General features: G+C 51.3%; 6 protein-coding genes across 6 annotated transcripts; 2 read left to right on the forward strand and 4 right to left on the reverse strand.

Annotated features, from left to right (window-relative positions):
- Positions 1-2,594: 2,594 nt before the first annotated feature.
- On the forward strand, positions 2,595-5,090 carry M431DRAFT_491246 (hypothetical protein; the record flags this gene model as incomplete). Its single annotated transcript, XM_024916885.1, has 6 exons — positions 2,595-2,605; positions 2,667-2,739; positions 2,799-2,864; positions 2,929-3,098; positions 3,155-3,872; positions 3,969-5,090. The coding sequence occupies 6 exons, from the start codon at positions 2,595-2,597 to the stop codon at positions 5,088-5,090; spliced, it is 2,160 nt and encodes a 719-aa protein (XP_024779313.1).
- Positions 5,091-5,938: 848 nt separating this feature from the next.
- On the forward strand, positions 5,939-6,516 carry M431DRAFT_516720 (hypothetical protein; the record flags this gene model as incomplete). Its single annotated transcript, XM_024920314.1, has 1 exon — positions 5,939-6,516. The coding sequence occupies exon 1, from the start codon at positions 6,013-6,015 to the stop codon at positions 6,514-6,516; it is 504 nt and encodes a 167-aa protein (XP_024779314.1). The 5' UTR covers positions 5,939-6,012.
- A 1,289-nt stretch (positions 6,517-7,805) lies between these two features.
- M431DRAFT_2213 (hypothetical protein) lies at positions 7,806-8,312 on the reverse strand (the record flags this gene model as incomplete). The annotated part of the gene is made up of 1 exon (XM_024913568.1): positions 7,806-8,312. The coding sequence occupies one exon, from the start codon at positions 8,310-8,312 to the stop codon at positions 7,806-7,808; it is 507 nt and encodes a 168-aa protein (XP_024779315.1).
- Positions 8,313-13,116: 4,804 nt separating this feature from the next.
- On the reverse strand, positions 13,117-13,632 carry M431DRAFT_491250 (hypothetical protein; the record flags this gene model as incomplete). Its single annotated transcript, XM_024916886.1, has 1 exon — positions 13,117-13,632. One exon carries the CDS (start codon positions 13,630-13,632, stop codon positions 13,117-13,119), a length of 516 nt encoding a protein of 171 aa, XP_024779316.1.
- Positions 13,633-15,304: 1,672 nt separating this feature from the next.
- Positions 15,305-17,360, reverse strand: M431DRAFT_504604 (hypothetical protein). The gene is made up of 4 exons (XM_024918490.1): positions 17,064-17,360; positions 16,082-16,961; positions 15,711-16,028; positions 15,305-15,659 (listed from the first exon to the last, which is right to left on the reverse strand). The coding sequence occupies exons 1-4, from the start codon at positions 17,093-17,095 to the stop codon at positions 15,480-15,482; spliced, it is 1,410 nt and encodes a 469-aa protein (XP_024779317.1). The 5' UTR covers positions 17,096-17,360; the 3' UTR covers positions 15,305-15,479.
- M431DRAFT_504605 (hypothetical protein) lies at positions 16,898-17,705 on the reverse strand. The gene is made up of 2 exons (XM_024918491.1): positions 17,020-17,705; positions 16,898-16,961 (listed from the first exon to the last, which is right to left on the reverse strand). The coding sequence occupies exon 1, from the start codon at positions 17,450-17,452 to the stop codon at positions 17,126-17,128; it is 327 nt and encodes a 108-aa protein (XP_024779318.1). The 5' UTR covers positions 17,453-17,705; the 3' UTR covers positions 16,898-16,961; positions 17,020-17,125.
- Between the last annotated feature and the right edge of the window lie 8,992 nt (positions 17,706-26,697).

Here is a 26,697-nt window from a genome sequence, read left to right on the forward strand (position 1 = left end):
AACGGGCCAAAAGTCAAAAAGACCCCCCATGATCCGGGTATTCGATGGCCATACGCTCACCAGTCACAGCCATTCTAAGACGCAAATCTCGCCCTAGAGCAAATACGATGGCCAGTCAAATCGCCCATAGCTGTGATGCCCCTCCCTCCTGGCTCTCGCCCTTTACCTTGCGCCCTTTAGTCTTGGGTTGTGCGTGTTGCAAAATGGGCGGACCAAAAGTCAATTGACGTGACTTGACACCCGCCTTGTTCTGCCTTTATCCATTGGGCAAGGCCTGCCACTGTCCAGCACACTGGGGCGTTGGAGAAGCTGCAGACACTTGGTTGATAGAGTTTCATACTTGCCCTTTCACCCAGTCTGCTCGCACATGGCCAGAACTGCCGCATTCCTCGAGTTATAGACAAGAATATGCGGCAATTGCCAGGTTGGTTTCGTTTCATGGAGGGCCAATCACAGGTAATGCATGTGTACATGCAGCCTTTATCAGCCCTGTGAAATAGTATCGGAACCATAGTGAGAGTTGAAGCCCATTCTATTGCGGCCGATCCCACCGGGTCATCCCACAAGCCGTACCTGCGGAGTTTGTGACAGAACCCGGAGCGTACTGTACTGTCCTGTACGAACCCTGGCTTTGCAGCTGTTGCATGGATTGGATTCCTCTTGGTAATGAATACTGCCGCAGGACGCATAGACCCGGTGCGCTACGGAGATAACAGAGGAATATTGATTAGGATTTCGTGCTTGGTCAGCTTCTCCACGTCGGCACAGCATGGCATTGCATCGGCATGGCATGGCATGGCATGATATGATGTGCAGAGCGGAGCATCGAGACGGTGAGGTGAGCCACGGTGTGTGCTCGGTGTGCGTCGTACTCCGACTGCTACGGTAGAGAAAGAAGAGTAAGGTTTTATATGGGCGTCTCATATCTCCCTTGCATCGACTGCAGGTCAATTGAATGCATATCGTACCATCACCATAGCCGAAGTGGTGGTGTCTCTTCTCGGCGTCTAGCGCGGCTTGCCCGATTCTCACTATTCGCCTCGGCTTCGGAATGCCAATGAGCCTGGCCGATGGTGTAACACACAGCCAAGACTGCTCGGGGGACGAAATCCGCATCAAAGGACTCGTCCCTGTGAGCCGTCTGCAGGGTTTGTCTGGTTTACATGATATATGAGTGCATCACGTTCAGCACATGACGCAATGCATCCGTTGCATGTTGCCATCGCCAGCTGAGAGATGGGTGTGTTTCTCCAAGGAGTAGAGGCATGGGGGCAGTATTACTGACATTTGATGTTTACATCTTTCCCTGTGCAAAGACAAGGAGACAGAAATAGTTATAGTAGTGTGCTAGCATTCCTTATTAATAATTACTTTAGTTGGGGAAGGTAGTTGTGGTCGGCTCTGTATTAATTTGCGGAGTTTGAGGAGAGTCGGCAATAACTCCCCGTATGACAGTAAAAGTAACATCAACAAACGCCTTAGATTTGACATAAACTGCACCCTACCGCCTTATACAAATCATTAAATGCCCGATTTCTTCTCTTGCCCCGTCTGGCCCCGTCGTCCCTTCCCGTAGCAGCGTACTTGCTCCTTCCCCGACAAGCCGAGCGCGAGGAAGCGACGTTCCAGCTCCGAAGCTTGGATTTCTAAGCTTTCACAAATTTTCGGCCAGCAGCTTCCCGCCCTGTGGCTCCACTGCGTATTGACTACGGATCACCTCTTTGGTTGGGCGAAGCGGAGAGAGAGAGAGAGATTTATTATGGTACCTACCTAGTACCTGGTTATATCATTTTTGACGTTACTTTAGTCTGTTTTATCATATTTTTCTTTATTCTTTTCCTTCCTTCTTCTTGCCCTTTATTGCCTAGCTAGGGCACTGTCTTGTTGTGTAGCTACTAGTTTTCAGCCGTAAGTAGAGGTGGGGGAGAATGAAGATGAGAAAGAGACAAAAAAAAAAAAGCATGACACCTGATTGGACCTATAATAAATAAACCATCACCATCCCATCCTCAACGTGATCCAACTCATTTCCATTATTCATCTTTCCCCCAGATCTCCAATAGTCTAGCCACTTGTGATTCCAGATTAGATCTATCTCTGCTTTTTGCTGCCTTTTTCGCCTGTCTTACCCCCCCGTCCCGGCGTGGCTTTTGGCGCCCTTCTTTCTCCGGAGTGGGGGCGACCGTCTCTAACAAGTTCGAGATTTTTTTTTTTCTGCTTAAGTACATCAACCCCGGCATCGCCATCGTCTGTTGGATTGATCTTCTCTTCACCGGGTCCGGGCTTGGTCATAGCTGCCGACCTGCTTACCGCTCCCCGTGGCTCTGTGACGCTTAATAATTCAGCCGGGTTGGTGCGACGACGACTTCAAAAGCTCGTCGTTTACCGAGTGGTCGGAACTTCCCGAGGAGAAAGAAAATCGTCTCCCTCATCGGATTTTTCATCTTCGTTCTCTTCGCAGCGTCTTTGGAATCACTGCTGTCTCCGCCGTCACTAGTGGCATCTAGGGCAATCTTTTATTCTAGTTAAATTGCCCTTTGCAGCTTCAGAGCATCTCGCACTCGGCTCTTGCCATCCCACCCAATTGTTGAACCATGGGTCTCTTGTACGTTGTGCTCCAAATCGTATTGCAACTACTGATTGGCTAATGAGTTTCGGTTGAATAGAGCCCTTGGAACGGCACTGGAGTGGCCAGAGGCCAAGTTGCGCGCAAACCAAGTGAGAGAATGGGGCATCAAGGTTGGTTGGCTCTGCTCCTTTTACTCTCTGGTTTAAGACAGCCTCTGACATTACTACAGCAACTACTTGAGATCTGGAACAAGGCCAAGGGCAAAGAACGGGATGCCTTGCTATGGGGAGATGAGGTTACACGCCCTCGGTTCAATCTGGCAGTACGCCGCTCTCCATAAGTTACTGACAAGAGTTTAGGTCGAGTATCTTGTTGTAACGTACTCAGAAGATGAGCCAAAAGTGCTTTTGTCTCTAAGACAAGCTGAAATTCTTACGGCCCTTGCAGCCGATAAAGAGCTTGCAGAGGCGGGATGTGTGCCTGCGCTTCAAGACGAGCTGCCTGCCGGAAAGCCTACCGGGAAGCAAAGGTAGGCTATCAGTCCTTTCCTACGCTTTTCGTCATAATCTGACTCAAATCTTGTAGCAAACCCTCCAAAGTAACACTTCCCGTCTTTCACCCAGAGTTTGGCCGCTTCATGCTTGAGGCCACGCCAGGAAAGCCGTGGGGCATTGGTTTGAAGGAGCTACTTGGCGTTGAGCCTGATATGAAGCTCCGGCGAAAGATTGCCAAGGAGCATATGCTTTCCACCGAGTACCCCATTACTCTGACGACTTTCCCCCAGATCGGAGTTCCGGGCCAATTCACTTACCCGTTTTACCCTCCATCCGGACCAAAGCTCCGGTCACAGTTTGTGCCCGACGAAATCGCCAATCCCCACATCCGCTTCCCAACGCTGGCCGCCAATATTCGCTCCCGAAGGACTCGTAAAGTGCAAGTCAATGTCCCCATTTTCCATGACAAGAACACTCCAAACCCCTGGAAGGACCCCACCGTCAACTACGACTTACACAACTGGCCTGAAGACGATGATGTACGCAATGGAGCCGCCCCAGACAACTTCATTCACATGGACGCAATGGCTTTTGGAATGGGAAGCTGCTGTCTTCAAATTACTTTCCAGGCCAAGAACATTGTCGAAGGTCGGGAGCTGTACGATCAGTTGAGTCCTCTGGGCCCCATCATGCTGGCTTTGACTGCGGCAACGCCTGTTTATAAAGGCTTCCTGGCGGGCACTGATGTGCGGTGGAATCAGATCAGTCGTGCGGTCGACTGCAGAACACCAGAGGAGCTCGGTGAAAAGGTAAGCCAGGATTTTTCTCCCCCTTTGCAGGGAAGAAACCTATGGTGTCTCTCCCATAAATAGATGTCTGTAGTGCTGACTCGCAAACTTATACAGCCCCTGAAAAATGATCGCTGGAGGATCCCCAAGTCCCGATATGCCTCCAATTCAACGTACATCTCGACGAACCCTCGACTCCGACCAGAGTACTTGGATCCCGATCTGGTCATTGATCCTGAGATCAAGGCCAAGTTGATCGAAGGAGGCATGGATGATCGTCTGGCCACTCATTTTGCTCATCTCTTCATCCGAGATCCCATCGTTATCTTTGAGGAGGACCTCCAAGAGCTTGACTTGACAAAGACTGACCACTTCGAAAACATCCAGTCGACTAACTGGCAGCACATGCGGTTCAAGCCTCCGCCAGCTGACAACAATATTGGATGGAGAGTCGAGTTCCGGTCGATGGAGATTCAGGTGACCGATTTTGAAAACGCAGCCTTCTCTGTCTTCATGGTTCTAGTTACAAGGGCCATCCTCTCATTCGACCTCAACTTTTATATCCCCATTAAGAAGGTGGATGAAAACATGGAGCGTGCCCACGGCATAGATGCTGTTCTCAAAGAGAAGTTTTACTTCCGCAAGAACCCATTCCCACCTCGACCATCGCGCGCGAATACTGCCTTTGGGGATGATAGTCGGCCAGGCTCCGCGATGCCCAGTCGACCCGGTTCACCCGGAAGCCTCCCTGTAGAGGAAGAGTACGAAGAGATGACGATTAACGAGATTATCAACGGTTCCGTCGACGGAGATTTCCCAGGATTGATTCCCATCGTCGAAAGCTACCTTGACAGCGTCAACGTGGATGTGCAAACCCGATGTGAGCTTGCAACATATCTCTCTCTCATTAGCAAGCGAGCAAGTGGCGAGCTCGATACAGCCGCGCGATGGATCCGCAACTTTATCGACACCCATCCCAACTATAAGCACGACAGCGTTGTTGATGATACCATTACCCATGACCTCATTGGATCTGTCGTGGCTATTGGTGAGCGGGAAAGCGAGGGCAGAGGCTTCGCTGGATTGGACATTCCCGGATTTTCCAAATTCCTGGGCAAGTTCAGAAGCAATGGGCGGGCAGTGAGCGGGCAGGCTGAGAATGCACCTGAGGCCGGACTTGGGTCACGGAAACGAAAGAGCGAGTGGATAGACGGAACAACAGCAGAAGTTGGAGCATAATATGACATGAAAGCACGGAGTTTGGATATTGCCCTGCTGAGAGCAGGTCATCTGGCGATTTAATCCATGGGATACCAAGCATATAATTCTTTCTTATTCTATCTCGACGTAAATGACAGAGATTATTCATCAAGTTATCATCATGGCTTTCTTTTATGATTGGACAGGTGGGCTGCCGATTATGGAGATATCATATATAAACTGTTCACGAATTCCAGTTGATTGGCGGACTGGTTGGACATTCTCTTTCTTTTGAACGTACAAAGCTCAAGGGCGAAAACTGCAAACAAAGATTTACTGGCATTTGGCGCTATGATGATGAGATAAGATGTCCTAAACTATCCTTGAACATCATTTGGCAACCTCCATGTTTGTTGAAGGACCGTCCATAGCCTGGCCATATATATGTGTGTGTGTGTGTTGTATGTGTTATAGATCGTCAAGTCTTCAATCATATATGGAGATGCGAGATTTCTTTTCTTGAAAACGACGCGATTCGTAAACTCATGCATGTCATCTATTCGATTCGATTCATGTGATGAGTAGTCCGAGTAGGATCTTGCTATTTGACCAGCCCATAGAAGTTGCAATTTTCCAGACTGTCGACGAGATTTCATCACTAGCCATGAAGATATATCGCTTGCCATTTAGAATAAACAGCTTCTCTGTGGTTATTATAGGGTATATATGGGCTGCGCTTGTACATGGCACACACTTCATCATCGATATCAATGCCATGTTGTCTTATACAGGGAATAGGCCCACGGATAATGATAGACTTTAGATGAGACCTTTGTGTAATAGAACCCTTTTCTTGTATCTGTTGTATCTGTTGAAAAGAGCAGCCTTTTCTTGAATATACCAATTAATGTGATAGGTTTTAACACAATACAAGCTACAGAGAAGGAATAGTCAAGAAGTTATGGCAACACTACCTCTACACTGGTACTATCACAAGCTTACCTCACTTTCTTCTCTTCTCAGACTCAGTATTCCACAAACTCTTCTTCTTGACGATACCATTCCCCAGCTCCCACATACTTCACCTATACTTCCATATCATCTCATACCACATCGCATCACGTCCCCAGCAAACAACTTCGCAAAAGGCAAGAAGAAACGCTCAATACTTGCCAGCCCAGTGCTCGTATATCGTCCAACTGAACACTCCAACGGTAATGTCTCACAGCCGCGTAAAAGCGGCATGCAAGAATCCACCAATCCACCCAACTCTGCTACGTCGACACCCGTTTCCCATCTCGATGCTGTCTCACTTTCTTTTTGGCGCCCGAAGCTCTGGTCCAATAGAGAGACATACACACACATGAGCCGCGAGATCTACTCCCTAGTTTCAGGGATTCTCCTACCAAAGCTGACATCAGATCTCTTTGTATCGACACACATTCCAGATGTCCCATCTGCCTAGATATCCGTCTTGAAGTAGTCACAACATTGTTTAGACTATCCAAGTAGTGATCCTTGAGTTCGTATCGTGTATGGCCTCCAGTTTCCCTCTGGCTGGTGTGGGTGTCAAGGAAGATGGATGGACAAGGATTGCATCTCCCACCGCAATGGTAGCGCATTCAAAGAGAGACTAGTCGAAATTATAGTGTAGCAGCGTAGTGTTTGTTTAACGCATGTCTCAATATCCTGGATGGTAAATGCGAGAGCGGGCGGACCGTTCATATCAAGACACTCGGCTCCGACGAGGCAGCCGAACGGTGTCCGACAACAAGATTGGGCCATTGGCATCTCATTCTGGCCCCCCCTTGCGACAAATACTGGAAGCGACGTCGCCGTCCATACTGACTCGGTTTATTTGCTGTCAAACAAAGGCTGGAATGAACCCCGTCAGGTGGTCTCTCCGGCCCATGTTTCGGAGGGGAACCCGATTTGTCGGTCAAGAGCATTCCGAAGAGGACCCCTTTCCCAAAATGCCTTGTCTCGGGTGTGTTTCCCGCTCTGGGAGTTTTCCTTTCCTTGATTCAGAGATGTGTCAGATGATGCTACGATAATAGAACCTTGTTGGTGGAGAAGAAAGAACAAAAGGTGTCAGTCAGGGGTATCGGACGTCTCTCTTTGGTGTCTTACCCTCTATTGGGAGCGCGTGGCATTGGACACACGATATTACAAACATGTGAGTCCTGATACATCCCGTCTTTTCCCTCATTTCCTCTTTGGGAACATTCCTCTGAGCTGGGAAGAAAGAGAGACAATCTTACGTTTTTTGGCGGTAGCGCCAGGCGGGCTTCATTGCCAAGCTGTCAGTGATGTCTTGGTAAAAACAGAGACATGGATGGGATGGGATAGAAAACGACACTATTATTGCCCAACATACGAAGCACCTGTCTCGGCTTTGAGCTAACCCCGTATTGATATTTGAAGCACACTATTATTATTCAACATGGTGAATACTCGGTGCTGGATTTTCATATGTTGACTTACCTCAGTACACCATTGCGGCCCGTACAGTAAGCAATAGGGATTGTGAAAAGGGGGGAGGGGGCATAACAATTGGTTCGCCTTAAAAAATTCTAGACTGTTAGAAGGACGACGTACGCAGGATACCGCTATGATTTTTAACGGAACCATGCGTACGAACGCCTGCACTCGTGCCGCTGTGGAAGCCAAAAGCTCCGTTTGCTTCCTCAGCTGTGGACCATACTTGCGCGTTTTTGGCAGAGGCGGGCTGCACTATGGGCATGCCGAAAAGCACTAGTTTGTCGGCTCGGACGATTCCAGGACACCGTAGCGATGGAAAGCACCAGATGCCACCGATCGTATTAGCCCAGGAACTAAGTGGGCGTGTGTGTGCGTGATGACTGCTAGATGAAGCTCGGCTGAGATGCGATCCATGGAGCATGTCTCATCCGTCACTCCACAGAATGTCACAGGTGGAGCACAATAACCAGCCAGTGGGGAGGGAACCGCAAACACGAGAGTAAGAGCCAAAAGCCAAGTGAAGAAATCAAACCAAAAGATCGTATGTTTTGAAGCTGGCCGCAGGAAACCACCAGTTGCTTGTTTGACAGGGCCAAACCACTGGATTTTGTGTCTTGACAATTCACAAACTTGCAAAGGCAGGATCAGGATCAGGATCAGGATCCAGAAGGGGGGCGTGAGAACTTTGCCGCCGGGAGAGATCTCGCGGCAACAAAGAGTGCCCTTCTGATCTGATCTGATCTGGCCTCGCAAAATTAGGGGCGATCTGCGGTCATCCATTGGGGCAGGACACAGGTCGCTGGGACAAAAAGGGCGTGCGACGTGTACCTATCATGGAGGCGTGCCTGTATCAAACAATCAGATGCGGTGGGCAAGGTCTCCTTACCGGCCGCCTCACTCAAAAACGCACAGAGTCACCGTCCGTATGGTTGGAGCTGGAGCTGGAGCTGGACGCCGACCATCTGCCACTTTCATCTCCCTTACCTCTGGAAATGATGCCCGAGCGGAGAAAATTGTCCGGCTGGCCTCGATGGCTCGGGCCCATGTCTTGGGTTGCTTCAGCCGCAATCCCCAGTCGACGTCACCGACAGAGGGGATGCGACGGTGGCCACGTGCCGGCCTCGCTGTCAAAGGGAAGAAGCAAAGGAATGAAGATGGAGACGGGAAGAGATGCTAAACATAGCAGTAACACCAGCGATACTTTGCCATGGCACCTGATTGCATCTCCAGGGGCATAAGTAACAAGTATACTCGTATCTCGCACACTTGTGCAAGTAGGGTACGTGTTAGTGTGTAGTCGCATCTAAATATGCACCTTGTGTTTGTCTCCGGGCAGATCCCGTTGGCCCACTGTGCGGCTGAAGGTGTTGGCGCGCTCATCGAGTCCCCCCATCTTGTTTCGGCGATGCCCAGTCGAGCCAGTAGCTTATCTCGCCGAACCTGCATGGCTGGAGGAATCGTCGGCGAAGTGGTGTTCCATTTCATTAATGCGGGCTGGCTTTTCCCAACGCATTCGCCTGCCCCAGATATAGGATGGTCCCCTCAGGGATCCTTGGTTGGATAGATGTACTCCATTCTCTTTGTACATCACTCGATGCCTGACGGCCAAGGACTCTCGTGACAAGTGAGCGAGGTTGTGACAACGTTTTCTTTGTGCGCGGCAACGCAACGGGCCTCTAAGGAACCCCCTTTCTATTCAACCAAAGTCCGAATCCCCTGTCATAATCTGAGTCGATCTTACTTCCCATGTGCTCAAACTCCCTTGGACCCCATGGATCGGAGCCCCCTTCGCAGCGGCGTGAAAGTAAAAGTGATTCAGTGATGCCACCCCTTCCGGGAAACGCCCACCCACTTATGGCGTAGTGCTTGCGTGTGGAAAGGTTTCAGTCTTGTGTGCAATCCCGAATTCCTGTCGAGTGGAATCGGATGCTAATCAAGGGTAGCCCCCTCGCATCGGACCCGTAGTAGAAATTGTACGCGTACTTGAAAGTATTATTGCACAAGCAGACAGGGCCGCAGAGTAGACAAAGAAAGGCACAACAAACAGCACGTTTTGGGTTGTACAAGTACAAACGACACTGCGTGGCCAAGCCAGCTCCGCTCGTCTTCTGCGTCTATCCGCTGACCGGCCGTTTATACGAGACGTCGTCGATTACACGAGGCGGCGCGTGTCAGTGGCAGCCGCAGCCGGGGCGCCAAGTCGCTCTGCTCTGCTGTCAAGATGGCGTTTGTCCATGGACGGCAGCGTTGCTTTCTTCCGAATCACTTTCGCTGTTGCTCTTGTTCGTACACCGATCGGAAGATGGAAGAGGCCGCCAAGCTGAACAGAGGCCATGGCTGAGACTCTGGACCCGCGTGGCTGGCTGCGGGCTCACATGAATGATGAGAAGGAGTCGGTACCCAGCAGTTCTCGACGGCAATCATTGGCTGCAGTATCCCAGCGGTGGCTTGACCGTTGAAGTCTCGATGCCTTTGTACCAGGAATAATATCCAAGGGGAGGGGAGGTGACAAGGTCAAGGATGAGATGTGCGGTCTGTCCCGAGCGAGGAGGGCAGCTGAGCTTGGATCGACACCCAGCGGTTCCTTTCCCGTCCTAACCTTGTCACTTGATATGAAAGTACAGGTACATGTACTGTGATCTGGACAAATTAAGCTACTATAGGTACCTGAGCAGGAGTATTGTACCCATCAACACTTTGAATCATATTAGCCTGTACTGGATATGCCCAGTAAACTACTGCACAATGTAATATACGAGTGCCGTAGTCGACGGGGCCGAGAGGCGAAGCAGTGGATTAGGTATCTCATCGTAAATTGATCTGGTAACTACGGAATGATTCCTAAAGCACGTACTCGTACGATTAAAAAGCAAAGGGGGTGCACCAAGTAACGCTCCCAAGTGCCTGGTCTACCTACTCATACTTGGTCGATCAGGGTCTGGTATGAATCGTGCTCTACCGGCAGATACAGTCGTATCCAGGTAGAAACGGCTCGAGATTCCCTCTCCGGCTTCTCACGAAAGCCAAGAGAGGGATAATCAAACATTGGCCCTCAGCTTTCGGCCCTTGCTGCCGCTGAGCTCGGCTCGTCACATGTGCTCACGCCCCCCCTTGGGGTTGCGCAGCATGAGGCTTGGAAGCCATCAAACGGCCATTCACATGATACACACGCGCACCCGTGCATATGTGCTTATAGCTTACTTGTCCGGTATGCACATGTACATGTATATTATATTGTATACATTACATTCATGCAACGCACAGCACAGCACAGGTGGTACAGCCTTTCTAGCGCCTGCATATGCCATGATGCCCAAAGGTAACCCCAAGCGCTGGGCAGCGGGCGCTCTCCCCGGGATTTGACGGAAATGAGATCAAGATTGACTGAGATCAAGGCTGGGCTCTTGGTCGTCTTTGCAGCAAGCTAGTCTCTGCGTAACGGGCGCGATGCAACCGCCGTCGCTACGAAAACCAACGGCAGCCTGCGATGGCATGGATGTGCCCGATTCTCGGTCAGCAGCCTGGCCTATCCTGTAAGAGGCCCTTTGTTGAATGGCTTGCTTGGCCCATGGTAGTACGACACCAATTATCCCCCAGGTCACAAAGGAGGATGGCTGCCACGTAGGGGACTTGCAATATATCCAAAGCGAGCCGAGCAGCATCTGCCGCGCTCCTTGGGGATGTGATGTGATGGGATGCAAACGGTGCAGTATGAGACGAGACGAAGAGCAAGGCTGTGCCTGGAGTGGACACCCATGATCGCTGCAGGGTGTTTGTTAGCCATGGACGGCGATCGAGACCAGGGACAGGGGGGCCTGGTTGGCTGGATTATTTGCCGACGAGGCAAGAATCCAGTACAGCACAGCTTCGGGTGTAGGCATGACAATGCATGCTCTTTGTCTGCTTCTGGATGGACACGCATCTTGGTGCTTCAATTGTTCACTCGCTTTACTCCGAATGGTGTTATTTAACGACTTTGGTACGATGCAAGTACACATAGAAGGCTTACAGTACCTACGATACACGTAACTTTCATCCTCATCACCTCGAATTACACATCACCCCCTCGGCAACGACATCCGTATTCCGTATAAACCTCACAGATATAAACGAGCAACAACCCAAAATTAAATATATCTCAGCTCGCCAATCCATCAATCTCCCAAACGCTCCACCCCCTCCAAAAGGGAGAGAACAAGAAACAGAACGGCAAGCCCCAGCCCAGCTATTCCGGCGCGCCACAAAAAGCCACCTGGACAGGGATATCCGTGTTGTGCTCGGTTTGCCAAAACCACACCGGGTGCGAAGCTACTTTGCGCACTGCATACCAGAAACGGAATTGCTTTTTTTTTTTTTTTTCTTTTCCTGCGAGAATGAGAAAACAAGACCCCCCAGTACGCGTACACACACGAGAAAAAGAAAAGAAAATAAAATTATGACGCAGGGAATAGCTCGTGGCATTGCCATGTTTCTGTGCTTCCGAAGGTCGACGCTCCGGGTTGACGCCACAGCCCGGCAGCTTTCTTCTTTCTTCTTCTTTTTTTTTTTTTTTTTTTTTTTTTTTTTTTTTTTGCCCCCTTGCCGCTCAACGGGCTTTTTTAAACCACGGCAGCTAGCCTCGAAGCATGGATAATGCACACCAAGTGCTACCGAGAAAGCATCTACGAACTACCGTGGTTTCTTTTTTCAGCTAACGGCTCCCTTGTATGTTCGTGATATAGTACAGAATACTGTGTTGTAGACTTGAATCGTGACAGATGCTCCAACCGAGCTGACTGACTCAACCTTCTCCTATCCATTGCAGCTGTATCACAAACCGTACAATGGCCCATACCCAAAAGTCTCATCCTCACATACAAGCTCATCTATATCCAACTCTACGCATGCCCTTGCCCCCCCTGCTCATGGCCCATGGTCCCACGGCCGTCGTGCCACAACAACGCCTCAGTCCAGCGTCACTCCCTGTTTAGAAGTCGGTGGTGAGCCGTGACACGTTCTTGTTCAATAAGCCTTGTGGAAGCCAAACGCACGAGCACAAGAGCACAGAGCACAGAGCACGAGCAAAGGCGTGCCACAGAGCAACCCAGAAAGCAACACAAGAGTTCAAGATTCCGCGTCTTGTGTCCGATGAAGTCCAGCAGGCTCCCCGCCTGTCCGATCTTTCCGCGCGCCCCTCTCTAGCCTCGTACGACTTTTCGCAGAAACCCAGCCGTTGTTGCCAGAGAACGAACGGGGGGCGAGCAAGGTTCAAACTCGTTGGTTCTTTGGGTTTCTTGTCCCTGTTTCATGCAATGCACTCCGGGCGGCGGCGCATGGAGCAACCGTCGTCGTCTTGTTTCCTCCATCTCGGCTGCTTCCAGCTCACTGGCCACTACCCCCCCTCACCATCCCCAATCCCATGGCCTATCTCTCGCCCATCTCTCCCTTGCATGTTTGCCGGAGCCACCTCCCGGCCCGTGGCTTTTCTCTTGATGAGATGTGACCAGTCCTTCGCCTCCAACGCGGCTGCGAGCAAATGCCAACGCATGGGGATTGGCGCCAGAGTAAATCGTACGAGGAGTAGTAGCGTCCACAGCGCTTCCTACTACCAAAAGCTGCTGAGCGGTTTCCATCGTCTCCTTGTATCATGTCTCACTAGAATGGCCCATGTCGTGGCTTCGTGCGTAGTCGGAAGGATACTGCCAGCAAAGTGCCAGTCCCTGCTCTGTGCTCTAGTAAACTTGTACATGAAGGACACACTTAGTAGTCGTTGGCTTCCGTCATTTTTCGAAACTCGGGCTTGGTACCGAGCATACGCGGCGCACATGGCAAGAAAGAAGAAATCACCGCCAACAACTCTTCGCTTCGGACAGTCCGAGGCCACGGCACGGCCCTGACAAATGGCCGACTGCTGGCACGCAGTAGCACTGGTTGACCCAGCTCGGGCCTTGTGTTGGCTGCGTTCTAGACGGGTCTTGATCGAGATGAGATGATGTGGTGTAAGTCGAATCAACAAACGATCCCGTGGGCAGGGATGCCACGGCTTCCAATCAAAACGCCAATGACAAGAGAAAACCCCAGGAGGAGTCAGCAACCCAAGAGAAAGAGGGGGGAGACACATGCAACACCAAGCATCTCTCCCTCTCTCTCTCTGCATTCTGCGCGCGCCCGCCCGCGACTAACAGCAGCTCGATGGTGATGATAGGCCTCTGCCCTCTTGTCCCCCCTCTCCTTGTCCATCATCCATCTTCCAATTCCGTAAGGTCATGCATATCCGTCGCTGCAGCTACCCGGTCTGCCGATCCGTCCGCCGTCAGTTCTCAGCCCGTCCGTGGGCTCTTGTTAGAACCAACAGTATGACCCGGGCTCTCTCTTAATTCAAAACCCGCACATGGCCGTAGAGAACTATCACCTGCATGAGAGCAAGCGGTTGAAGGATTTTGTGACAATTCATGCAAGCGAGGAGGGAGAGTGCATGTAAGCCTCGCTACTATTGATTGATCCCGTTCATCTTTCTTGGGTTAACGGTTGTTTTCTCTTTTATAGGCACTCCATACCGTAGATGTAAGCTAGTTGTCTCGCCGCAACGTAAAACGGCCGGCCATGCTTGATAACTGATTTCCAGAACGCTCGCCTAGAGCAAAGAAAAAAAAAAAAAAGCCAAGAAAAAAAGAAAACAAGGGAACATACATAAATCTCCGCATAAAAGCAAGCCGTGGAGCAGGTCACGCCATACAGAAAGGGGGTGTTGGTTCAACACACGCATCTCTTCTACCCGCCGTACGGAGCAGAAAAAGCAACCTGGAAAAAACAAAAAAAGAACACGGCGCTAGAAGCCAGTTACCCCAGCCATTGCGCAAAACCGCCCCCCAGTAGGAAGAAAAGAATAAAAATAAAAATAAAAATAAATCCAAAAGATCAAAAGACAAGGGCACAATTCAAGAAACACAGTAGAAACAAGACACGCACTTCTTCTCTCTTTTCTAAGCTTACGTACTTCTCACGAAAAAGGAAGTGCACAACGCAGCAACAGCCTCGCCCATCAGCACTAGCCGCGGTATCGACCCTAAATTGAACGGAGTGCTACAACTTAATCTCACCCTCTTCTACCCGAAACACAGCGTCACTTGATCTCCCTCACCCCAAGATCTCATCCCTCCCGATCCTATTAGTAAAAGTCAGATGGGCCAATCAGCGCCATATTACCTCAACAGCTTAGCTCTAGTCTATGACGCACCAATTTGAGGGAGCAACGAAAAAAGGAAAAAAAGAGGCAGCAAAAAAAAGCAAAGAAAAAAACAGGCTTGCACAGAACTTGAAGCGACGGTTTGAATGCATCACGCGCACGGACGGACATTCTCATGCAGGCGCGCCTACAATTGGAACAAAAAAAGGAACAAACCAAGCATGTCGCATCTTGTGCTCCCCCAGGGTTCACTGAGTTCATCACCATTGGCACCAAAATTGAGCGATAGTGTTGCAAATGTCCTTCTTCATTCTGCCTCTGCCAGGGCAGGCCAATAATAAAACGATTTTATCTAAAATCCCAAAGTAGCTTGGCATCGTCGTTCCCATGGCAAATTCTCATCATTAAAGGTGAATGTTGCCCAGACCCTGAAGTATATGTATATATATTGAACGCCTGCAATGCCATGATGATTTGCCGCCCAAATCCAATGAAATAAAAATAGAACAAAGAAAAGAAAAGAAATCCCCGCAATCAAAGACACATGTACAGTAAAAACCATCAGTGCAGGCCCTCGGCTAGAAAATTGGGTATTGTGTTCTGCAAGTTTTTTTTTTTTTTCTTCCTTTCAGTGAAGAAGAAATGTTGAATATTTCTTTGCGTCATCAATATGCTCCGCCCCCGTTAAGCTCCGTGCCCAGAAAAATCAATAAACATCATGCAAAGAACTAGGGAGTTTGAAAAGTGTAAAGTAGGGTGGTGAGGCTCGGGTTGGCCACGCTCTAGCTTCTCTCCTCAGGCTTAGGACGTAGTGATCTTGCTTCTAGCTGGCGTTTGCGCTCAAGCTTGGCGTAATGGAGACCACAGGCATTGCATAAAGTCCTGGCACCATCAGGACCCCGTCTCCATTCTGGAGTGTCGATGCGATTGCAGCTATGACATCGTCCAGGAGGGGCAGCGCGCTGTTACTCTATTAGCGGGGCTCATGTATACAAGATTGGCTGTAAGCTTACGCCTCGTCGCTTTTTGACTTCTGTCATGCCATATGGTGGCTTAATGGAGTCTCCATACATGGGGACGTCTTGGTCTTCCTCGTAAGGGCCTTTTGGTGGTTTGGCACCTTCGCGAGCTCTCTCGCTCTGTAGTGAGGCTACAATTACCTCTCTGCATTGCTCGAGAGAACGCTTGAGGTACTCGACGTTGGAGAGCATGTCGCTCACTTCTCGCTCAGTCGGAAGACGCTCGGGGATTGGTTGAGATCCGTGCTGCTCTTGGGCAATTCGGCCGTAGGCCTCTGCGAAGTTGAAAATGGTTCGCGAGCAGGTTCCAATCTATATACTCATTTAGCGCATACTCTTTATGTCAGTTTCACGTTGTCGCTTACTCGGCTCAAAGCTTCCTGGTAGCTCCAGCTCTCAAACGATCGCGAGGTCCCGTTATCGTATCGAGCCCTGGCAGCATACTCGGCCTCTTCAGCATGTGTAGGCGCCGGCCGAGAATCGTATTGCCCGGGCAGATGCGAAGCCGCATGACCTCGAGGTGATACCTGATAAGGAGGGAGCGGCTGTTGCCCAGGTGGAAGCTGTGCCGGCTGATACGGGACGGAAGTCGGCGGCGGCGGTGGTTGGGAGTAGACTCCATTCAGTGAGCGGTGATCAGATGGCTTTGGCGGTTCAGCTAGGTGGTGAGGAAGGGGGTGACCTTCATGCTTCGTCGGGGGAGTAGGCCGGCGATCAGAAACGGGAGGGAGACCGGGTCTGCCAGTGCTAAAGGGCGGCCTCGGTGAATCTGAGTATGCATTGTGGCTTTCCTGTCGAGGAGGGAAGGCAACAGAGTGCAGAGGCTGAGATGAGTGCTTGTCGGCTTCGGGGTACTGTCGAGCAGACGGAGCAAATGGTGAGGGCAGGCTTGAGCCAGGCTGCAGAGGATGCGCAGGCGGAGGGTACTGTCCAGGCCGTGCGCCAGAAATGACTTCTGAAATCGATGGTAGTGACTGGCGAGTCGAAGACTCATTGTCGGGAGAGGGTCGTCGAGGCTCCGAGGAGATCATGTTGGCGACGCTTGGCCCAGATGAGGGTGGATGGGAGTAGTTGGAAGGATATGGCTGAGGTGGGTAGTGGGCGTTAGGGGCGAGAACTGAGGCTGCTGCCATGGTAGGCTGGTCCAGATACCGTCGGTCGACGGCTTCTCGGTGTTGTTGGTGAGAATGGGGAGATGTTGCAAGTTGATGTTCAAGTCGCGTAGGAGTAGAAGAAAGACCGGTGCTGGGGAGAGGGGGACGATGTGAGTTAATAATTCCGCCGATTTAGAGGGGGGGCGTACGATGGAGCGGCTAGGCATGGAGGAATGCACGAGTAAGAACGCACCTCTGTCGGGTTCCAACGTCACCCGCTTCCATAGCGCGTGTGGCAAGTAAAAGATCTGGCGCTCAGGGTCGTCGATACATCTGACTTAGCACGAATGCTAGGGGCACAAAGCGCTGGGTCGAGTTCGGCGTGTGCGGTGGAGTGACGGCTGGGCTGACGACTTGCAAACGGGGCCAAGGATGATCGCAGCAGACACGCATATGTATGTACAGATACAGGTAGGTGGTATAAGCAGACCGGGCCCAGACGTGGGGGGCCAGACCAGCAGAGATAAGTTGGAATTTAAATAGAGAAAAGGGCAGAGAGGGAAGCGAGGACAAGGCTATAAATGGTGATGCTAATAAAGGCCTGTCGCCGAGTTGGCCAAGCCCTGTCATCTCCCAAAGCATGACCGGGGTCCCAGGAAAAGAGATCTAAACTCGTGGTGGCGTCCAAAGTTGGGTGATGGCTCACCCCAAAGCCTGGCCAGTACGGAGTCTGCTCCGTACACCTCGAGCGGCTTGGCCAATGGGCAGGGGTCCGAAGTCAGTCTTGTTAAGATGGGAGGCTGCCCTAACGAGGCCCTTGGCCCGGCCCCAAAAGAACAAGAGATTGAGATGAGTGCGGGTGGGACCCTGCCCAGCAAATCCGCGGTACTGGATTGCACTTGCCTTTGCGTCCGAGCTAGCGAGTTTGGGCGGGCGGCCATAACGTGGTTCTGGGCGTGGTGTGAGCCTAAGATTCGAAATTCGAACCTTGCCGTCTAGCGCCGGGAGAGGGGTGAAGATGATGGGAAAAGGGCGGGAGGGAGTGAGGTTGGAGACCCATGGATGGAAAACGACGACGCAGTGGGACCCCCTCCCCTTGCCCTTAGCGGCACTCCTCCACTCCTCTGCCTGCTGGAATGCTGAAGCAGTGACAGGGGCGGCTGAGATGGATGAAAGCCATGTTTCTGCGCAGAAAGGCGTGTGCGTACGAGTACCACTAGCATGTACGATACGGAGCTTGGTCGCCGGCCAGCAGTCGCAGCATGCGCGTACATGTACAGGTCGGTAGGGTGTGCTCCGTTTTGATCTCGATTTGCGCCTTTCCCTGGTTGACGCCACGATATGGAGTGTTCGCGCGGCGAAGAATGCTGCTTATTTGCCTAGGCGCTGCGGAGCTGAGAAAAAGTTGACTGACACTGACAGCCCAGCTGATGGAGTCTAGTCGGGCGTTTCCATTCACTTACGTACCTGTATCTCAATCGCCATCGTCTTCATCTCCATCTTCGTCTTCATCTTCATCTTACCAGCACACTGCAACTGCAACGGCAAAGTGCTCGCGTCTCGCATCTAGATGACGATGGCCTGGACACTTCCCGTACCCGTACTAGCAGCGCGGAGAGAGATGATGCATAACAAAGATGGAGCACCAAGGAGATGAGATGAGAGGATGAATCATGGGAAATATTGTCAACTGCCTACTGCCGCACGAAGTCTTATGGCCACGGCGGCGATTACCTTACGGAGCGCTACTTACAGCCGCAGTACCTGGTACCTGCCAACAGAGCTGCAGGGCAGGGCTGGTGCGGGTATGGACTACGAGAGCCTACAGTACGAGTACGCACACATAGGTAGACCTTGGTATTAGATAAAAAAGCGGGAGAAAAACGGAAAGAGACACCAGGGGTTTTTGGCCCGCTTCAAGGACGAGATCAGCAGAGATTTTGGAAGGGTACAATAACGGGGAAGGAGCCAACGGCTCTAGCCTAAGCCAGTCTGGGGAGCGCACTTGCCCATCCCCATTCAGCAGCCTTTCATGCACGGCCTCACCGCAGACACATGGCGCCACGTGTGTCTACGGGAGACACACGGTACTCTTCCTTTGCACAATAGAATGCCTGACGATGCCTTCATTTGAACGGCGGTTCAACCTGGGGGGACATCACTTTATAGTGGCCGTCTGTCTGCTAGGTGAGTTGATTGCTTTTGTTCTCTCTCTTTTCTCACTCCGCCTCTTCTCTCCCAGGAGAGGAAAGGGACGGTAAGCGTGCATGAGCTCGCGTTAGGCACTTGTCGATCCACCATGATGGTGACAAGCCCTGGACTCGATACGGCCGGGTTCTTAATGGCCGTAGTCATCGTGCTAGCGCCCACAGGGTATTTGTGCTGTTCCCAGCACTGTACAGGTAGCAGCTTACTACGGCTACCCAGTACGGAGTTCGACTAAGGCGGTATTACCTTGGCTCTTGGTACCTTGCTGCTCCATATCGTACGGCACGGGTAAGATTTGATGTGCCTGCCTCATCGGTACGATCACATCTGCGATCACGAGCCCGAAAGGGTCAAGACCCTCGCCACGGGATGACGCTGGGCTGTCGGCATCGTCAGCTTCACTGGACGTGCTAAACCACTACTGCCGCTCTGCTTAGGCTTAGGCACCAGCAAAGCCCCGTCGAATCGTTGCAAATTCCAGCAGTCGAGATAAAATCAAACGGGAGGGCTGTGTGGAATCCAATCGCCCAAGAGTTGCGAGATCTCGACAGACCAAAGAGCTGACGGGGAGGATCGTGCATTACATCTTCATGCAGGAGCACAGCTGACCATTTGTAGTAGTCCTCGCATTCGCCACTCCCTCTGCAGCAGGTCTGAAGGGGCCAACTGCATCTCAAATAAGCCAGAACCGTCGTCAAGTTGCTCGTCATCCTGCTGCAGCCATGACCGCTGATGCACTTCTGCTCACTTTGGGACAGGGGAGATGCCAGATTTACGAGTATACAGTCCCCAGAATCGGGCCTCCTCGCGCCGCAGCTTAATAGCAATGCAGCTCTCTCGCATACAACTTCTCCGTCCTCCGTCAAAGCAGTTTCATTCCAGCGGCTTGGCAATTCGTCATAGGACTGTACCAGATCAGTCTTGGTACAGAGACTAGATGGTCTAGAAAAGAACTTTTCCAGGACGATGCGACGTTGGACTGTCCGCTCCGTACTCGGTGCACTGTCTGTTATTTTATTCTGATTTTCGCCCCCAGTTAGCGCTTCTGGTGTGTTGTTAGTGGCATTCGCCTACCAGGAACCTTGGCGCCATGGACGGAGTAGCATCCAGAGCGGTAAATCTGGCCCCCTCGGTTGGGGTCTTTGGCTACCGGCTCTTCAGTGCATCTACAATTGGTGGGCCGTCACCCTGAGCTTAGCGACGGCCGCAGCTGGACGGGCGAGCCCTCAAGACCTCTAAGTATCGAAAGGGCATCTCGGTCAGCGGTCTGCTGAGGCTTCGGCTGTTGCCCCATGGTTGTGACGGAGATAATTATCTTTCTTGACTTAATCCAGTGCACAGATACGAAGTACGAGGGTATGACAAGACCTGCCTCATGGCAAACTACTCCGTAGAACGTTGGTTGTTTTACCAGGGCGACGAGTGTCCAACCACCGCCCCATCAGTTGACAGAATAGACCCTCTTCCTTCGGCAGCCTCTAACTCTTATGACATACCTGAAGAGTCATTCTAGACATCCTCCTAACATGTCTTGGCAGGACTAGGTATTACTACGCCGACGATTACGACTCGAACTAGCCTACGAAAATCTACTCTGTACGGAATCGCTCAGTGGCAGCCACTCACTAGCTGCTCCAAAGTCTCGAAGCCCCTTACCGACACCCAAGCAGCGACGGCGCTATGATAGCTGCGTGCGGGTGGCACCCCGTTGCAATCGCGGCCTTGTAAGATGGCGAGATGGCCCGTCGACCCAATCTCGCTGAGATACTAACTAGCCTAGATCAGATGCCTCTTTAATGTGGATCTTGATCACGCCAGGTCAGGCGAGCCTTGTCCGCTCCTGGTTGGTTCTCTTCTGGTGTTCAGAGTAGAGTCCCTCGTCACTGGAAAGGCAACCCACATCGCAATGCTCATCAACCCATTCGTGACAGATGGCGACGCGCTACAGCTTCCTTGGCTGCAGGCTGCTTTACTGGATTTAGAAGAGTGACTTTTTGGTCTTGCTTTCCTTTCGGACCTCCTCTCCGAGCGCTACCTGCACTATGCTATCTGATCACACCAAGGGGTGACAGCCCAGCGGCAAGCTGAGAGATGTGGAAATGAGCATTCAACAGGGACATGCGATTGGGCTTTACTTTACGAGTTACCATGAATTGTCCGCCAGAGGCATTTACACATACCGCTTAGGACATGAACCTGGCTGGACGAAATACACTTAGTGGCACCGATATGTATTTTGCCCAGCTGACTCTGAGAATCGACAGCGCTCAGGCCATGCTGATCGATCAGCTAGCCATTGGATAGCCTCAACACATCGATCGCGCTCCATCTCCATCATCGTGGGGTGCGATTGCCAACAATATCAACACATTGCCTCAACATCTTGAAGCATGGCCACTTGGTGGACCGTGTTACTCTTGCAACCCATTCATCCTCTCCAGCTTATCAACCTTGTGTTGGCTTGCTCGTAGCACATGTGCATATTGATCAGCCGTGTTGTACAACCTACAGGATACATATGCGTATATGCGTGCGACGACCACCTTGAAAGTCTAAATGACAGATGCTCAACACACGCTCCAATCAAGTGTTATCACCCGAAGTCTGCAGCAATTCTTACTGGTTTGCACTCATTATACGGTCTCTTCTGCCGTGCATTGTTGCCTGCAACTCTCCTTGATCAAACAGAAGCACATCATGCTCCATTTGTCCTGCTCGCTTGGCTACAACTAGTCAAGTCTCAGGGGAATCGGAGTGGGCTCAAAGAAGCGATCATTGATTGCCAGGTTGCTTACCCCTTCCCTCCTTTTCTATGTTACTGATGCTACCACTATTGTTTGGCCAGCCTCAAATCTCAGAATTCCAGTCCATTCCCAGCAGCTAGTCGCATCATTTCCACAAGGTGTGCCCAGGGTGCAGAGGAGGTCGGTGAGGGCCACTGAGAGCGTATTGTCAGATGCACGAGGAGACGGCAGAGTATCCCCTGGTCTGCTCATTCATTCACGCCGGCTTCGATCTTTGAGGGCGTGATATAACCCGTTGCATGCATTTCCTTGAACAAGTGTGTTTCTGCACGGCAGGATCAGACGGTACTGCTAATACCGCCACTGCTACTACCCAAGAGCTCGAAAAGGCATGGGGGTAGACGCAGGATGGCATCCACAATGAAGCACTAGCTTCGATCTCGCCCCAGCAACTGCTCCTCGACCACTCGATCCTAGCCGCTTTCTTTACATCTTGAATAACTGGCTGAAGAGATGCAGAAGCGTTATCCGCACCCATACTGGTACACTGTTTGCGCGCGCGCCACATAACAATCAGGACGCGGAATTGGCCAGCCACAAAATGAGTCACTAAATCCTTCACGCTTCATTTGTCCATTTGACTATGGTTGGATGCAATATCTGTCCAGTGCATTTACCCCGGCGAGTCCAGAACGTGCAGGCCACACAAGCGTGCTCAGGTTGGCACACCTCACCACAGCCTCCGGTCCTTGTGCCGCCAAATCAACCGACTTGCGGAACTCGGAAATTTTAATATATTCAAGCATGGCTGAGGCTTTGTGGTTGATGCAGCCAACTGAATCACAAACTTTCTTGTGCGTTACCTCTCGAACAGACAGCGGTAATTGAAGGGGGGATGCGATAGGAATAGCTGTCTATTTGCACCACAAAGGCTCTACTTGGCAGAAGTTCAATGCTTTTCGAGCCTTACGGAGTACAACAGAATCACTTTTGGCAAGTCTCTAAGCTCTAAACGCCATATAACGAGGATATCAATCTGGTTCGTATCGGTTGCCACGCAGATGATCTTCAAAAAAGATTTAGGATACGTCCATCAAGTACAAGTGGCAGCATTCGTCGCCCTCAGAAGCCTCGACGACAATCAGCCCCCAAGATGCTTAAGCCGCTTGCTTCTCTAATTTATTTCCCCCTTCAGAGAACAAGCCATCTGGCTGCCGCGTTACAGCTGGAAACACCACGCAAAAAAAACCAAGAGAGATGGACAAACATGAGGCCTGCTCTGTTGCATCCTTATACTATATTCAACTGTGAGCAGTTACACTAAGACCAACCAACATGCCCGACTGCGTGGCGTCTGCCCAAATGCTTGCTTGGGTCAATCAAAAGCAATGGCGTACGCCGAGGTTTCAGGACATCACGGCTCGGCCAAGGCTTGCGTACCCGTCTCTAGTCAACGCAACTACTACTATTACTCAGTACTTCGCAACACACGGCAAGCCAGTTTTCGTCGTCATAAGACGGGCAAAGCGGGGTTGGATATATTGGCTCGGTCTGGAACAAGAGCGCCTTGCCCTTTCACAAGGGGTTCCTCAGCTCGCGCAGACAGCATCAACAAGAAATTTGCTTTTGGCTGGGCAGGGACCCTTGCCTGGCCGGATAAAGCCATTCATGGGCCAATGGAACACCCCACAGGTGTCGGAATCGCACGTGGCGTGTGCTTCTAGCTTCTAGGCTGGGAAGATCGAATATTCTTGCAGTTCCGAGCGCGCAAGGCGCCAAGCACAAAACAGTCCACTTTTGACTAAAGCAGCGGTATCGTTCAATAGCGCCGATTCTCTGTTCTTGATGGATCGATCAAACGGCGTCCCACTCGAGAGCCACTTTTACGTCGCTTTTTTTTTTTTCTTTCGATCACACGCACACACGCCAAACCACTGCGCCCGACACGAACCTTCTCCATCGCAAGCCCGTTTACGAGTCAACGAAATTAGCATGCATTAGTCTGTGTACAAGCCATGATGGGCCGCTACTCTGTGCCTTTGCCCTCGTACATGCACGTCTTGCGCACAATCACATTTAATGTGATGAGCTTTTGATGTTGTTGCTCTTATGGTGATCCTTCGCCTCCTTCTGTGGCCATGCGGCTGGCTCTCTTGCGTTGGCTGGGCTCGGCGGCCTTTGCCCCGATGGAATTTGGTCACTTGTCGGCCGAGAAGGAAAAGAGAAGGGGGGAAAGGTGCGACACCGGGGTCCAACACTAACATGGCCCGCCACGGCGCTGCGAGACGTTGAGATCGGGGCTGTCGAGCTGCCAGGTCGTTCAGTAGCAAGCGAGGATCCGCTGAAAATAATAACAGCAGCTCGTACTCTGGACTTGATGCGGAGGACAATGCTAGAGATCATCTCTCCGGATATTCCGTATTCGGCACGTTTCCTGCCTAAGCGAGCATGTCTCTTTCTCCATTCTTGCCCCTTGAGCACGATGGCGACCTATCCGGGCTGCAAAATCGGCATTCACAACTCAATTTAAAGGTCATCTGCAAGGCCATCTGCAAATCCATCGAGCCCTTCACCCGAAACCCCCCCAGAAGACAGCTTGCCTGCATAAAGGGAGGTGAGAGCTCCACCTCTTCACACCATGATTAAATCTTGGTTGTAATTTTATCAAATCGCTAGAAGCACCCATATGGCAATTTGCTCCGTGGCAATCATTAAAGTAACACTGCTACCTGTACGGAGTAGTATGATCTGGATGTCGATGTGGTGTGGCAGGCAATTTGCTCTTCACTAGCACGCCACACAAGCTTGATCCGAAAGATGGACCATTTCCAAAGCTGGAAGCCTCCGCCGGAGAACAGACAGATCCTACCACATGTACGGGGTGAGGAGAGCATGGCGTGTTGGTTGGGGCATCTTACCGCACAGCATGCGTATACGAATATGTGGGCTATCATCTGAAAGTCTGTACGCTGCCTGGCTAACTTTTTGCTCGTCGGCAAATGCAATTCTCGGGCTTTCGGGATATTTTCATGCATGGGGACAATTACGCAGTCCAAAGTACGGCCGGCTCACCTCCATATCCAGCATGCCATTCCTCCACACCTCCTTTCTTCAGATCCATTTGTAACTGTCCCAAACGCTCAGGCATGTTGACTAGGGAGTATGGAGCTTGATTGTGGCAGCATCTTCGATGACCTCGGCGCTACCACTTTCCATAATGGCAATGCATGAAGGGGGTAGTGATATCTGCTCGTTCTCGTAGCAGGGCGATATATGGAATACCTGCACTTCAGCCATGTCCATTTGGGCTTACGGGTAATACTGGGTATGGTGATCGAGAGTTTGTATATTGGCGTCGGATGACACCACCGCTTCCCATCTAATTCTCATGACATGCCTGCTTCGATATGGGCGTGGCAGCTGAAGATGATGGGCATGGGTAGCATCCGCGGTATTCTCAGTCCATTATTAGTATATTACGCATCTCCTCCTGCCTATTGCAGAGGCCTATTGGGATATGTTGCCCTATCTGAGTTGAGTAGCTGACTCTCTTGATTAGAGGGCGCGAGGGACCGTGCAGCTGTGGCAACTTCTGACGAATTGGTCGTTCGATCTGGAGTCTGGAGGCATCGCCAATCTTCCCAGGTCCATACTCTGCTAGTTGTATTGATTACGATGTACAGTACATCTTGCTCGTATCAAAAGAACAATAAGCTTCCAGGTTTCGATAGGCAGGTCGGAGGCCTTGCCGTGCGTCATCATGACTCGAAGATCCCGTCGAGGTTTATTGTCTAGCACCTAACCTGTAGGATGAGCGTTTCACCATGGCAAGACATGTCAGAATTCTAGAAGCCGAGCAAGATGTTGTCTCCTAGCAGAGCAGATCTCGAAGCTAACTTGATTAGAGACTGGTCTTACACTAGGTGACCGCTGCGAGTGTCTTGAGTCAGCAGGAAAAGAATCCGCGAAGAAAAAAAAAAAAGAAAGGAGTGAACTCACACCGACTTGCAAATCCGCATCGTGTCTGTCTCTTCTCACCTTGTTGCCGGGCCAGATGCATGAACAAAATTCCAGCTAATGCTACAGTAAGGCGACACTAGCCGCGACTGCAAGGAGAAGCTCTAGCTCGCTTGCACAAGACCCTCTTTCGTGACAGCTAGACGCCCGCGCCAGTGGGCAGCTCTGACTTGAAGTTCTGTGAAGGATGACAAATGATGGACTTGAGATCTGGCCACGATACTAGCACAATCAGATGCGGCGGGGGGTTGGAAGCTTTTCCCAGCCACCATGCCCATGCCACGCTAGTGCAAATTGCTGGGAGAATATCACGCCAAGAAGGGCGAAGCTCGAAAAAACAAAGGGGTATCGCATCTCCTTGGGGCCTTGATACTGGCACGCCCCCTTCGGCAACGGCCGGGTAAGTCGACGTTTTTGGTCAAAGGACGATTCCCGATTCTGGGACGCTGCAACCCTCGTGTGGGATTTCTTGGCTTATATCAGATGTACGAGTACTCACCGACGTTACTCAACCGCAGGCTACAGTGCTATGGCGGATGGCGAGAAAGAGGATAACGTCCGAATGCCTAGAGCAAAAGCAAAACCAACGAGAAGGAAAGGGCAGAAGAGGGTGGAGCGCAGCCGACCGATCGTCTGATCTGGGAGATCGGCCGTTGTCAATACATGTACATACGCCGTACTCGCTTCGCGCACACATACCGACAGACTTTGGCTGGATGCAACTGGCAGACGCCCTACGTCCAGTCCTTCGGCGTGAGATTTACGCTCCGTGTGACTGATCGTAGATGGATCAGATGGGCCGATTTCCTGCTGCGAGGGGGGAAGACTAAGATTTGGGGGTCGAGGAGTGGTTCTAGAGGAACGGGCAAAGGCCTCACTGCTGACCGTTCCAGGTCTTCCATTTCCCAGGCTGGCACC

The sequence above is a fragment of the Trichoderma harzianum genome (genome assembly GCF_003025095.1).
Source record: "Trichoderma harzianum CBS 226.95 unplaced genomic scaffold M431scaffold_2, whole genome shotgun sequence".
In the NCBI taxonomy this organism is placed as follows: Eukaryota; Fungi; Ascomycota; class Sordariomycetes; order Hypocreales; family Hypocreaceae; genus Trichoderma; species Trichoderma harzianum.

Bases quoted from the DNA above. Each gene is read 5' to 3' on its own strand.
- M431DRAFT_504604 (XM_024918490.1), bottom strand. From the start codon at position 17,095: ATGGAAGCGGGTGACGTTGGAACCCGACAGAG. The intron at 16,962-17,063 runs GTGCGTTCTTAC...CCCTCTCCCCAG, and splicing joins GACGTTGGAACCCGACAGAG to CACCGGTCTTTCTTCTACTC. The intron at 15,660-15,710 runs GTAAGCTTACAG...ATAGAGTAACAG, and splicing joins AAGTCAAAAAGCGACGAGGC to CGCGCTGCCCCTCCTGGACG.
- M431DRAFT_504605 (XM_024918491.1), bottom strand. From the start codon at position 17,452: ATGCTTTGGGAGATGACAGGGCTTGGCCAACTCGGCGACAGGCCTTTA.